The sequence below is a fragment of the Durio zibethinus genome, chromosome 20, assembly GCF_047325235.1.
Source record: "Durio zibethinus cultivar Kanyao isolate XHJ-2024 chromosome 20, ASM4732523v1, whole genome shotgun sequence".
Classification (NCBI taxonomy): domain Eukaryota; kingdom Viridiplantae; phylum Streptophyta; class Magnoliopsida; order Malvales; family Malvaceae; genus Durio; species Durio zibethinus.
The window spans coordinates 1841696-1855554 of NC_143181.1; the positions used below are offsets into that span (position 1 = coordinate 1841696).

A 13859-nucleotide genomic window follows, 5' to 3' on the forward strand; every position below is an offset into this window, starting at 1 on the left:
TATATTTTTATTATTTTAATTAATAAAATATCTTAAATTCGAGTTCGAGCTCAAACATAAATAATCGAACTCTTGTCGAGTATATGAATCAAATTTATTTTTATATATTAATTGAGCTTAATCGAGCGCGCTCGAGTAATTTTATTTCGATCACGAATCAAGTTTAAATTAAAAAAATAAAACTCAATCAAATTTGAATTAAGTATTGAACCACGAATTAAAAGTCAAACTCAAGTTCGAGCTTTTTATTATATCGACTAGATTACACTCCTATATTTGACAATGATAAGATAAAATGTAGATAAAATGTTTTCCATAATGAGGGGAAATAAAAGTATTTTATTTGATAGAGTAGATGTATAAAAATATAAAAAAGATAAAAGGGTAAAAGAAAATTTTGAATTAAAATTTAATAATTATTTAAATTTTTATTTTTTTAATTAATTAAAATTTTAAATATTTATTTTTATTAATTAAATTTTTATTAAAAATTAATTAATTATTTTTGTCTAATTAAAGACTTAATTAAGTACAAATAAATGTATAAAAATTAAATTAAGCGAAAATAAAGATTTAAAATTTTAACTAATTTATAAGAAAAATATCAAAATTTGATTAATTATAATAAAATATTATAAACTTAAATAATTATTAATTTTTTATTATTAAAAAAATTTATTTTCTTTGGTAGAATCAGGAAAAAAAAAGTGAAAAAAACATTGGTATATCCGAAAGAAAGGGTGGCCGTGATTGCGCAGTGAAGTGAAAAATAAATTTGGAGATTGAGAGAGAATAAAAAGAGTGACCGAGAAAAGAATAAAAAAAAAGCAGAGAGAAAAAGAAAGAATATGGCTTTGCCTGTTCTTCTTCTTCTTTATGCTTAGAGCTTCCAGTTTTCAAGAATGGCGGCTTAAGCATATTTTTAATCTCTTTTATAAAGTATCATCTTCTTCTTTTGGTTTTCCTCCGTTGGCCACCATAAAAACACGAATAGTTTCGGTCAATGCCAGCTGGCTAGGCTTCGATGTTGTAATGGCGCTTGCTTTTCTTTGGGCGCTTATAAATGGCCTTCTTCCCTGAATCTGTAGGCTCTCTCTCTTTTCCAATTTTTCTTTGCTAATGTTTCTTTTTGGTTGGATCCTTGGCTAAAATTAAGGTTTTAATCCTGTCTGATCTATTACATTGTCGTTGTTTTGTTTTCTTTCTTTTTTCTGGCTATGGACAATTTCTACTAGATCTGAAGTGATTCTCATGCTTTTTTTTCTTTTTTCATGGAGTACCATACCAATAACGATTGCTTTTTTTTTTCCACTATAATTCTCTAGTTCCAACAGGAAATGAATTTGGAAAATGCAGGACTTGATGGGTGAACTTACTCCAAAAGTTACTATTTTTGTTCTCATTAAAATTTACCTTAAATTTTTTTCCATGGTAAGTTTGGATTATGCTGTTTTGGGTTTCTTTTTTTTTTTTCTTATTAATCTTTTCTTCATTTTTCTCTTCTTTGTGAGTTAACTATTCATCATGATTTCTATCCCCATGAATATAAAAAGAGAATTTTGAAAGGAAACTCTGATATTTCTGTAGTTTGTTATAAAATGCAGGGTTAATCAGCTAGGATTGGAGTTTTATATTCTGTATTTTGTTATTGTTTAACTTTGTTTTTTTTTTTCAGTTTGGTTTTGTCCAACTCCACGTGGTTGGAATTAAGGATTGTCGAAGCTTTGAGTTGACCCTTACCTTTTTCTCTCTCTCGGTTGTCAATCTTCATTATTATCTTTTAAATTTGTATAATGTATACTAATTATTTTAGTACCATTGATGATAAAGATAGTTTCTAACGTGTATACAAGTATGATTAAAGCAGGTTGCTTCTCCTTGTATTTGACTTTTATGCCTTCCTTCTTTGTCTAGCAAAATTCATTCCTCTGGACTTTTAGAGGATAACCTTGAACCATTGAACTTTCATCAACACTTTGGACGAGCTCTGATCCTTGATAGTTGTTGTTGAATGAGGGATTTCAAATTTCGATAGATGAAAGGGATATCTTAAATGTTAGTTCATAACGCTAGATATGCTGCTTTTTATATGCTAAGAGTTGAAACCTCCATTATATATTATGATATCTCCACCCAATGAGTTGTCTTAGGTGAAAATACCCTTTAAAGATGTTATGTGCTATAACTAGACTATCTTTTGCAATCTTTGAATATGAGAGTTTAAATGCCAACTGAAAGATTGTAATTGCTATAATCTGTAGTTATGTTTTTTAGAAACTTTTGGTGTCTAACTAACTACTCTCCTTCTTCTTCTACTTTTTCAGTGCCCATTGTTCTCTTGGTTTTCCCACTATCATGGTTATGAAATAATTTACTTCCTTTAAATTGATAGCTAATGTTTGCTAATTTATCCCAGGTTCTGTAAGCATTAATTGAAGTCAGGTCTTACTGAAGAAATATGGATTTTGAATCAAAGAAGAAAAGGAAATCTGTGGTGCCACGGTTTTTGAAAAACAAATCAGCCTCTCGTTGTTTTTTTCCAAAGGTGAAGCCAACTAGTTTCAATCCAGGCTGTGCACCAGTGTACCTCAATGTATATGACCTAACACCCATGAATGGCTATTTTTACTGGGCAGGCCTTGGCATCTTTCATTCTGGGGTGGAAGGTAGGCTTGATCATACTTTTAGTGTATGCTTTTGCCCTTTTGTTCACTTTGTTTTTAATTTGCATCTAGAAAAGGTTTTGATTCTCATTTGTCCCTTGTCTAGTTTGTGTCCAGTGTGAACTGATTAATCGAATTGGAAATATAATGGTTGGAATGATAGGCAGTAGTCCTCATTATAAGCAGCAGTTGTTAAGGAGGAAGGGAGAATAACCTTTTACTGAATTCATAATATCAAGCAATGCGTTTACACTGAATATGCAAAATATGGACCTGACAATTCTGTGCTTGTTATACTGCTATTGCTAACTGAACCCACTCTACAGTTCATGGTGTGGAATATGCATTTGGAGCTCACGATTACCCAACCAGTGGTGTTTTTGAGGTTGAACCACGACAGTGCCCGGGCTTCAAGTTCAGGAAATCGACATTCATTGGGACCACATCACTGGACCCTATCCAAGTAAGGGAATTCATGGAGCGGAATTCGGCAAGGTATAGTGGAGACACGTATCACTTGATCGTCAAGAATTGCAACCATTTCTGCGAGGATATTTGTCACAAGCTGACTGGGAAACGCATTCCTAAATGGGTAAATCGGCTGGCTAGAATAGGTATTTATACAAACATCCCACCACTAGCAAGATCGTAATGGTTGTTGTTGTTGTTGTTTACCATATCACTTGCACAAGCATTTTCCAATGTCACATGCTTGTGTTAGGTTACAATAATTACAATAACTTATCTCATCTTTTCTTTGTGTTAGGTTCAATGTGCAACTGCATTCTTCCTGAAGCCCTTAAGACTTCTGTCGTGCGGCATGATCCCAATTATCAACCATATGATAGTGAGAAGAGGAGGCTGAGGTGCGCCTTCAGTTGCCTATCTTCAGTGTCAATGCGGCAGAAGTCTTCATTACTTATACAATCACCCTTAAGAGGTTGCCTGCCACCATGGGAATCAAAAAAATCAAACAATGTTTTATGGAAGGAAAGGTGAGACGACTGGTCGGTTGGCATTTCAATGAACGTTCAGCGGCCAAGCTAAGCTTCCACAAAGCTTAATGATTGAAGATTTCTTTTGGTGTTTTCTTGTTTGTGGAGTATGCTGTCATGTCTCTAACACTAATGTGGCAAATGGCATTTAAATAGTAAAATACCATGCTTCCTCCACCGAATGAATAGACATCAAGGCCTGCTTTTGGGTGAAATATTTTCAACTGATGACAATAAAATCTCTTGCTCTGCTTGTGAATTTTTTTTATATATAATTTTAAAGTTTTTTTCCATAACTAATAGAATCATACAATGAATATACAGAAGGCGAATCCAAATTAGCTTTGGCAAAACAAACCTGCAGGAACACGAAAGAGACACTTCAGATTTACAGATGCATGGTTCTATATACAAGTTTTCAAGGGCACTTAATAGTCAACTTATTGTTATGTATTTTAAGACAAACAAGCCCAGGAGTCTCTTAATAGCAGATGATCTGACTAAATCAGTTCCATAAGCAGATTTAAATCTGTAGCTAGTGGCCACACTTTCCATGAATAAAGAAGTTCACAATATAACTGCACGTGGCGTTGTTTTGAGTTAAATGGGGAAAGAGAAACCACCCCTTTGGTTTGTCTGTGCGTTCATGAAATACTGGTGCAAACTAAGAAACTCAACAGAGACTAGATATCATTTGGGAGCAAGGCCAAGAAATTATCAATCGTCTTTCTGATGCAAAACACTAGACAGGCTATTATTACCATTGAGAGCAGCATGATATATCCGCTTCTCAGGCAGTCCAATATCCGACTGTATCAGATTACCCTGCAGACGAAAACACAAACAGCAAGTAAAACTCGCATTAACATGAATGACGATTCAAGTAATACTGACACATTCCTATAAGACTAGATTGTTTTTCTTCTGCATATCGGTGACTACTTGGCACAAGACAAATATGATGGTGCTTTAAGCCAGTGCTTCAGAATTCTAGAACAATCAGAATATAGTATCTGATTAGGATAGCACATTTTCTTGAAAGTCTGTAGTTTAGCAGTGATGGGAATTGGTAAGAGACATATCTTTCAATACGACAAGTTGATAGTATATGCATACCTCACTGGCCATCAATCTTCGGACATTATTAGCATATAGTTTTGGATCATCCTTCTCTTGCTGTGATGGGTAGTAGACAGGTAACCATTTAACCTCCATGTAATTTACAAATTGACATAGAAGAAAAACAACATGACGCACCTACAAAATATAATACAGAACATCAACAGCAGCAGGAAAAAAAATGTCATACAACTAATATACTCACCATAAAAAATTATTCACAACAAGTTCAAAGTTTTGTTGCAGGGACAAATAAATCATATATATTATCCAAATAATCATCCATCCTATTGACATTTTTCCAATTTTTTTCATTATGATTTATCTAACTACGTTATTAGCTTCACTCATTAGCAGTTCTTCTGTAAAACTCTCCAATAAACCCAAGAAAAATCACAAGCACTGCTTACTTTAATTTTTGTCAGATTTAATATAAATGTACTAAGCAAACAACAAAACCATCATTAGAATATCAGTGTAACTAACAAAGAATTCCCAGATCCAATATCAACTTTATTGCACAAATGATCCAAACTAAAAACACCTAATAATGTGAGCACCACCTCATAACAAACAGAAACAAACCAAAGCCTCTTATATGCGTTAACTTTTCTATATCCAGTAATGAGTTGCAGGTATTAAACAATTAATTAATTAAGAAATAAATAAGATTTGTTATCAAAATTTGCACATCCATCTTGAATTGCTTAAGAATTACTCACCCCGGATATTGAATCCCAGGCTGGACTAAATCTTTGGTATGGGTACCTTAATATAACAGGCACCACAGGTGCTCTTGCCAAAAATGCACCAGTCTTGAATGGGAGGAGAAAATCCCCATTTGTTGTTGTGCCTTCTGTTGTCAAGATGAATATGAATCAAACAACTATTACTAATTGGGAATTTATAGGCATAGGAAAAACAGAAACTTAGGCTGTGCTATGAAACATCAGCTATAGAGATACATACACACCCATACAGTATTTGGGTGCAGCATGCACCATAATTAAACCATGTGATACATGTATATAGTATATCAAAAAGATGATTAACCTGGAAAGAGCATCATCATTGGAGCAGCTTTATTTTGATGAGCTTCACGAACTCTGTCAGTCACAACACCTGAAAGAGAGACCATTTATGTATTGTACTTTTGATCAATAGTAGTAAGTGGAAAAGAACATGTTTGACATCAACAGTTTTTCTACCTGCAACACCTTTGAAGTCTGATGATTTTGACTCCCGCTGGACATAGACACAACCAAGGCATTTGCTGTAAGAAACAAGCCAACTATCATTAATGACTCCAACTCAACCTTTTTATTTATACAAGGAACACAATATACAACATTGAGAAAAGATTGAAGTGGTAGGATACAGAACAAAATAAATATATAAGCATCAAAAACACCTGCCTGCATGCAAAACATTTTCTAAGAATAAAGATTTGTATTCAGCTATAAACGGGTCACGCTAGACATTGCAGCAACATAGCTACGAAGCTAGTAGATTAAGATCTTAGATGTTAAGTAAAATACGAAACTTTTACCACAACTATATATCAAGCTTGAAAGGCAAGAAGAAAAGAAGTAATCAATTCGATAAGAAACAACAATTCAATAATGACAACCAAATTGAACATTGTTTTGCATCAAACCACGGGAGAAATTTAGGAGGTTAAAATAAACTAACCTGATGAGACCAACTAAAGGAATTTTAGCCACTGATCTCTTCAGCAATAAAATCCAAGGGTTCCAATTGACAAAACCAAACCAGAAACATGTCATTTAAACCAGAAAAAGTTTTACCTTTTGTACCATAATCAAAACTAGAAGAGTGGTTAAGTTAACAGACCTTGGCAACAAAGCTTGGAAAGGAAGAGGACATATGATATAAGATATCTAAATATGACACGTGATTAGACACGATTGCCCCAGGTCTTTCATGCTCTTCTGATTGATTGATCGCCTGTAGAAAACCCAAACGTCCAAAAATACAAAATTCAGAAAAATGCTGATCAAGAATTACTTTTCAGATTAATGTCCATTAATTAAAGTCGTATCAATTCTCTTTAAAGCTACCAGCTTTGGACGATGAAATAATGCTCAATAAGTAAAGTTTAAAGGGAAAAAAAAGGTTGGGGTTTGGCATACCTCAGTTTTTGAGTTCTCTTGGGTATTTGCTGAATGCTTATGAGTTTCTTTAATCCAATAAAACCCTACAAGAAAAAGCAATGACCTAGAGAGGAACCGGCCGGACTGGACAATCACGGCTCGCCTCCACCCGCCCAAGTGTGCATAATCCTCCTGATCCTCCTCCTCCTGATTCGGGGCCGAGAATAGCGTACAAATTCTACAAATCAGGTAATATGCAAGCACAAAAGTCATCCCCAAAACGATGCGTAGAGGAAGTAGCGTGACGAGGGCAATGCCCAGCTGGAGTTTCTCCGTCAGTGGGAGCTTGCCTCTTCCCATGGAACCGTACACGTCGTTACGAACAAAGGCAGCTAATTTCTTCTCGAGCTCCTGGATGTTGTCGGCGGATGAGGAGTCGGGTTTGAGGAGGGGACGGTCGTCTTTGGTGGAGACATCATCGTGGGTGGGGTCGGGTTGATGGGTCTTGGGTGGTTTCGTATTGAGGTCCTTGAGCTCGGGCTCCATGTTGTTGCTTCTGGAAATCTAATGATTTGTTAAAAAAAAAAAACACTAAGGTGATTATTGGATTGGATAGGCAATTCGGATTTGTTTAGAAACGTTTGGCGGAGGAAGGGATAGTTTATGAATGGAAAGGAGGGCCTTTGCTAGATCTGGTAAAAGCGTCATCTTCTCTACTACGTTCCAACCTGTGAATGCCAGGTTTACTACAGGGAATCTGGAAATTTTAAAAATAAACTAAATGAAAAGAAAATAATAATATTATTATTAAGAAGAGAATTCGAGTTGGGTGAGACAAAGATGCAACGGCCAACAGGCGTTTGATGAATGCCGATGATGTTGACCGTTTGATTTTATTCCGACAATTAGGTTCGAGAATATATGGGAGCCGCCTTCTGGGCTTATGCAGCTATTGGATAATCCTAGTCTAAAGCCGATGAAATTTCGACACGTGTTGTAAAATGGTGGGCTTCGGTGGCCCATTGTGGTGGTCATCTTCTCAAAGCCCAATCTTGAGTAAACCTTGGGCTCAGGCTGGAGAATTGAGTCTACAAATAGAATGCCTCAAAAACAGCCCTGGTTCTAACACTCGCGTCACTCCAAACATTCATGCATGATAACAAACGAGATGGAATTTAACTTATGTCAAAGTTTCCTTTACCGTCTTGACTATCAGCCAATGCCATTAACACATCAGCCAAATCTTGAACAACTGAAAGTTTGCTTCATCAATTTCTTTTCTCTCAATTTCCTCTTCCTTTCATCTTCTTCCTTACACCAACTCCTCTCAATTCCAAACACGCCTCATCCTCATTATATCATCTTTAAACCTAAACTTATGGCTTATACTTCCGATGTACCCAAGAAACTCAGCCCAAGCACTTATCTTTTGTAAATTGCGGGAATGTCTAGCGTTGATTAATCCTGATTTAGCCAACCAAATAAACCGTTCAATGAAATAGTTCAAACCCTCGCCACCCTAGGCCATAATTGTGGTGAAATCTCTTGCTTAAACATCCAAATTGGAGTTAATTTCTCAAAGCGTTGATGTGCTGAACGAATTTCCCGAGTCGAAATGCTTTCCGACTCAGTCCGACGCTTGACTCGAAGCTCTTGAGACGGCTACTTAGTTGAACCTTTCGACTAATATGATCTTGGTACTTGGTAGCGTAACGAAAGATTTTGCGGGCTTGTAGACGCCGTCTCGCTAAGCGAGGTAAGCTTCGAGATGGTTCAGGAAGTCTTTTTATTTGGGCTTTCATTGCGTTGGGGCGTTTAGGGTTTGCGATGGAGAGACGGTTGAAGCTTTCGCAGCCATTGCGGTTCAGAGAGAGAAGGCAAGAAGAAGGAGAACATGGAACTGGAAGGCAAGCGTCAATGGAGGAAAAAGACAATTCTTCTTTCGTCGGCATCAAAACGACATCGTGTAAATGCTTTTGGAGTTGGAGAAAGTCAACTGTCAATATCAGCAACGTAACGGCTACTTGACAGCTATTATCACTATGCGCGCCGGCCAAACCCCCGCAACGAGCAACCCGAAGACCCAAGTCTGAACAATGTTTTGGGCCATACATCAGACCAGAGTCATATTTCAATCTGGGTCATGATCCAAATGGAGTCGGGTCTGGACTCTGGTTTAAATATGGGCTTTAAAGCCCAATCCAGAAAAGCAATGCCGCAGATGGACCATGTCATATAGCCGTTAGTTACCCACCAAAGTCACCTTTTTTTTCTTTTGCTGGTGGTGGAGACTTTGGATTCTTTCTCTCAACGGTAAGGAAAGGAAAGGAACTTCCCTGCAAAGCTATATTACTTGCCAACACCACCACCCATTTTACGTTACGAACTGAATGCTACCCCTTAGCCTAACCTTTTTTTTTTTTTTTTTTGCTCTTTCTCTTCAACCGCCGCCTCCCAGTTGTCTCCTCCAATTTGCTTATCTTCAAATATCATTTTGACCCTTTTCGCTAATCAATTCACTCAACTTTTTGGCTTTTATTAAACAGTGAAATAAGAATGTTGAAATCGATTCACGATTAATGGTTTGAATTTGAATCCTATTAATAATCCCCAAAAAAAAAAAAAATGTTGGGATGCCGTATGCCATATCTTTCAAGTTTCAATCATGTAGTTTGGCTTTGGATTCCATCACATAGATAATGCAGTGGTTAAATAAAAAATCAACTTTAATAAAATTTATTTTTTATTAAAATTATTTTAAATTATAACTACAATAAATTTTTTAATTACTGTTACAGTAATTATTATTATTATTTTTAATTTTATCAAAATTAATCTTCTTTCTTATTCAAATGAAGATTAATATGGGACTTGACAAATATGATAATTTCACACTATTCATAATCTAATAGTGATGATTCGAGCTGATTACAAGATAATTTACATGATTAGCCGTAAAAAAATATAAAAAAGCAATGATTTACTCTACTGTGGTTATATATATTCGAAGACAAAAATTGTGTGCATGCTTTTGCCAAAAACTGATAGAAGAAAGACAAAGCTTTGGCAGTCAACTTAAGCGACGCAAGGCAGGGCAAATTTGGCAGTTACAACATAAAATGCAATCGCTTTCAAAACCAAAACGGTTAAAGTTAACCGACACGCGGCAACATCGCCGGTTAAAACCGGTACCTTACCCATTTACAGGTATCCGTCTTTAAAAACCTTCCAGAGCCGCTCTGTTTTTTTTCAGTCGTTTAATGTTTCCTCTGCTCTTCTCCAACACCTCCTCCGCTCCTCCTCTACTCTCAAAAACCTAAGCTCTGTTCACACTCTCTTGACCCTTTTACCCTCCAAAAGCTCTGTAATTACCTCTCTTACCATTTAAAAAATGGTGAAGTTTCCATTATTTGCTATATAAATTCTAAGTTGAATGTTTGTGGAGCTTAAATCCGGCCCAAAAACAGCGCACATTTGAAGGTTTCTCACTTTTCGAAGCAATGTCCGTGGCTACGAAGCATAAGTCATCGCCAAAATCGGTGATGGAACAGCGAGCGATTCTCGGTCCGACAGGGAACAGAGTTAGGGTTTCGGGCGAGTCAACGAGGAAAATTGAAGCTCTAAAAAATCCACGAAGACCGAAAATTCCAGTCTCCCAGAGCCCACAGTCCGTTGTACATAGCAATGTCTCAGCCGACAGTTCCTTTTCCTCTGATTCTTCTTCAAGCAATGCCTCCCTCAAAACGGTAAGCTCTGGGAAAACCGTTAAGCGAAACGGAGTGAAGCCAGTCAAAGCCAAGGTGGCTCCAACAGCTGACAAGGTTGTCACGGAAATTTCTCCGGTAATATCGGAACGGTTAAAACGATGTGATTGGATCACTCCATTTTCTGGTAAGTTATTATTTTAAAAAAAAAAAGAAAAACTATAAATTACTATTTTTTTGTTGTCTTTGAGATAAAAAATGTGATTTTACTGAGGCAGTTAAATTTTTTTGTTGAATATAATTGCGTTAGTGTAATCGAGCTGAAGTTGATATAATGAAAAGTTTCAATTCAAGCTCGAAATTTAGTTCGAGTTCGATAAGTTTTAATTTTTAATCTCAAATTTAAATTGAGATAAAAATTGAATTATTTAAATTTATTTAATTAAATTCATCTAATAAAAATAACTCGTATTTTAAATTTAATTATATATTTGAATTTGAAGATATATATATATAAAGGATAAAATAATAATTTTTAATTAAAATAATAAAAATATATTAAAATATAAAAATTTGACTAATCAAATCGAATATTAAAATGCTCGAACTCATTTCATAAATCAAGATACAAAACTTGTAAATGATTAAATTGAATTTAAATTTTATTCAAGTTTAACTCGAATAACTTACAAGTATCGAGATATCATTTATATCTCAATTTGCGAGCTTGTTAGATATAGGAACTTGGCGGTGCCTAATAAATGATGATGGCGTTGGGGGTTTAACCATTTAAGGTTTATTCAAGTCATCTCTGCTGGAAAAGTTTAACGCTTTTATGACATGAGTGATGACGTAGTGCTTTGACAATGACACCAAAGTGAAGTAAATGTCTGGAAATTCAGTGATATTTTTTTGTTTTGCTATAGTTTTCATTAATTTTTTGTGATATTAATCTTGTTGTTTCTAGTTGGCGGTGCCAACAAACTTGCCGTGTTGGGAAAATTGCCCCACGTTGAGCTTTTGTTATTAAATGAATGTCACATTGTTGGATGGAGGCTTAGTCTGTTTTTACCCTTGAAAGGCCAGCTTTGTTTAGTGATGATGTACAGATCTCCGAGAAGGATGAATTAGATTAAGAAACGGGATGCAAGCCTTTGTCTGTTTTTAGACAGAGTTGAAGGCTTGGAATGGTCATAGGATAATGCTACTGATTGATTACCGAACCAAATGTGGGTTAAAGCGTGTTGGAATAGTGCAGTAGCGTCAGCAGTGCCACCCATATGGTTGAATAAGGCATGGTTACTTAGATTTTGATCTGAAATGCTATGATTTATTAGTAACTAGTAAGGCTTTTACCATTTTAATGCCATTAATATTTTTCATCACAGGCTGACAGCAACATACCAAAAATGTACACAAGAATCTTAACCATCTGATTTGACATGCCTAGACTTCCTGAGTTTCAAATTATCAATGAGTTTTAACAGAACTATGTTGTAGCATTTTCTATTACGTTTGATGCCATTATACTATTAATTTTTGCTCTATGTAATACTACAGATTGTGATTCCATTAACTTTTCTATGGTTTTTGAAGCTTACAACAAATAACAGGAGGTGCATATGTGTTTCATTCTCACTTCGTTGTACCATTGGCCTGTCTTTGATCTTGTCTTGTAATAACATTGAAATTTACTAATTCATTATCTGTGCAGACCCTCTTTATACTTCTTTCCATGACGAAGAGTGGGGTGTTCCAGTTCGTGATGACAGGAAGCTGTTTGAGCTGCTGGTCTTTTCACAAGCCTTAGCTGAACTCAGCTGGCCAACAATTCTTAATAAGAGATGCATATTCAGGTATCTTTGTCTCTAGTCTCCATGAGAACTGAACAGTCTGAACTAGTACATGAATAAGATACTACCTGGATTCTCTGATTTTCCTCTCTTTATTTTTTTCTTCTCTTTGTTTATTCATTTATTTTCAAAGCTTCAAGAAATAGTAGAGAAGAAGAATGCATTTGATCAGTGTTTTGTTTATTGTTGGATTATTTTTTGCAGGAAGCTTTTTGACAATTTCGATCCATCATCAATTGCACAATATACTGAGAAGAAGATGCTTTCATTGAAAGTTGATGGTAGCCTATTGCTTTCTGAGCCGAAGCTCCGTGCGATACTGGAGAATGCTAAACAGATGCTTAAGGTAATTATCTGGTTATCTGACCAGGGAAAACGAGGGGAAATAGCAATCTATTAGGTCATAGCATCAAGTCTTTCATCCTTCCTTTTTTAGGTGCATGCCATAGCCAATAGTGTAGACTCGACAAAGCAATTCAAAGCATTTGAATGTTTTGACTTCATACCTCCTAGACAGTTGTTTGATATAAGTCTTGCATCTGTAACAGATGCACAAAATAAAAAAACATGTTACTCTTAGAGGGTAGTTTCATGTCTCATATAATAGAAAGCATTGACAATTTTAACTGGTGATACTGCTAATTTGTTGAGTCTGCAAACTTTCCTCCCCTCCTTCCCTTCTCACGCAAAACAAACTAAAAAAGGCATCAAGTCGACTATAGCAGCTTAATCAATTGTGATGGAAACACAAGTTATCGTTGTATGCTAAAGCATAAAGCCCTATGGTTTGTTGAAATTTGCAGGTTCAGCGGGAATTTGGTTCTTTCAGCAGCTATTGCTGGGGATTTGTTAACCACAAACCATTAAGAAATGGGTTCCGATATGCCCGTCAAGCACCAGTTAAGACCCCAAAAGCTGAACTCATGAGCAAAGATATGATGCAGAGAGGATTCCGTTGTGTGGGACCTACTGTCGTTTATTCATTCATGCAAGTGGCAGGGATTGTTAATGATCATCTTGTAACTTGCTTCAGATACCAAGAATGCAATGCCAATGTCAAAAAGGATATAAAACCAAAGATTGAGGAAACAGAAAGGCTAACTAAAGATTTGGAGAACACATGCTTATCTTACTAGTGAATGCCTCAGCCACACACCATTTTCTTGACTAATCACATAGATATTTGTAATGAGAAGATTGTAGCAGGAGCATGAAGGCAATTTGTTCCCAAATATTGGGTCAAAATTTCCTCTCGCCGTATGGTAATGTAGAATCTTTTTTCATCCTCCTCTGTATCATCTACCTAAACAGAGAGTAAGTCTTTGTACAATTAAAGTATTCTTTCGGATGCTGCCTTTACTAAATGCTAATGCTCCCCGTGAAAACCTATGTGTGTTCTTAAACATGCTTT

General features: G+C 35.8%; 3 protein-coding genes and 1 pseudogene across 8 annotated transcripts; 2 read left to right on the plus strand and 2 right to left on the minus strand.

The window, feature by feature from the left end:
• The first annotated feature begins 756 nt into the window (after nucleotides 1-756).
• LOC111315375 (deSI-like protein At4g17486) lies at nucleotides 757-3917 on the plus strand. Of its 4 annotated transcripts, none has more exons than XM_089749169.1 (5): nucleotides 757-1084; nucleotides 1357-1431; nucleotides 2417-2666; nucleotides 2990-3277; nucleotides 3430-3917. In XM_089749169.1, the coding sequence occupies exons 3-5, from the start codon at nucleotides 2459-2461 to the stop codon at nucleotides 3660-3662; spliced, it is 729 nt and encodes a 242-aa protein (XP_089605295.1). In that variant the 5' UTR covers nucleotides 757-1084; nucleotides 1357-1431; nucleotides 2417-2458; the 3' UTR covers nucleotides 3663-3917. The 4 variants fall into 4 exon arrangements, with proteins under 4 accessions (XP_089605295.1, XP_022772788.2, XP_022772786.2 ...); XM_022917051.2 differs by having other exon boundaries at nucleotides 802-1084; nucleotides 1326-1431; XM_022917053.2 differs by lacking the exon at nucleotides 1357-1431.
• Nucleotides 3251-7834, minus strand: LOC111315374 (lysophospholipid acyltransferase LPEAT1-like). Of its 3 annotated transcripts, none has more exons than XM_089749168.1 (9): nucleotides 6931-7834; nucleotides 6632-6745; nucleotides 6470-6507; nucleotides 5986-6050; nucleotides 5831-5899; nucleotides 5500-5633; nucleotides 4775-4915; nucleotides 4420-4483; nucleotides 3251-4016 (listed from the first exon to the last, which is right to left on the minus strand). In XM_089749168.1, exons 1-9 carry the CDS (start codon nucleotides 7435-7437, stop codon nucleotides 3997-3999), a joined length of 1152 nt encoding a protein of 383 aa, XP_089605294.1. In that variant the 5' UTR covers nucleotides 7438-7834; the 3' UTR covers nucleotides 3251-3996. The 3 variants fall into 3 exon arrangements, with proteins under 3 accessions (XP_089605294.1, XP_089605293.1, XP_089605292.1); XM_089749167.1 differs by having other exon boundaries at nucleotides 3251-3608; nucleotides 6931-7784; XM_089749166.1 differs by lacking the exon at nucleotides 3251-4016 and having other exon boundaries at nucleotides 4018-4483; nucleotides 6931-7784.
• A 114-nt stretch (nucleotides 7835-7948) lies between these two features.
• Nucleotides 7949-9384, minus strand: LOC111315376 (peroxisomal membrane protein 11A-like; annotated as a pseudogene).
• Nucleotides 9385-10142: 758 nt separating this feature from the next.
• LOC111315377 (uncharacterized) lies at nucleotides 10143-13829 on the plus strand. The gene is made up of 4 exons (XM_022917055.2): nucleotides 10143-10782; nucleotides 12310-12451; nucleotides 12653-12794; nucleotides 13252-13829. The coding sequence occupies exons 1-4, from the start codon at nucleotides 10392-10394 to the stop codon at nucleotides 13582-13584; spliced, it is 1008 nt and encodes a 335-aa protein (XP_022772790.2). The 5' UTR covers nucleotides 10143-10391; the 3' UTR covers nucleotides 13585-13829.
• The last annotated feature ends 30 nt before the right edge of the window (nucleotides 13830-13859 follow it).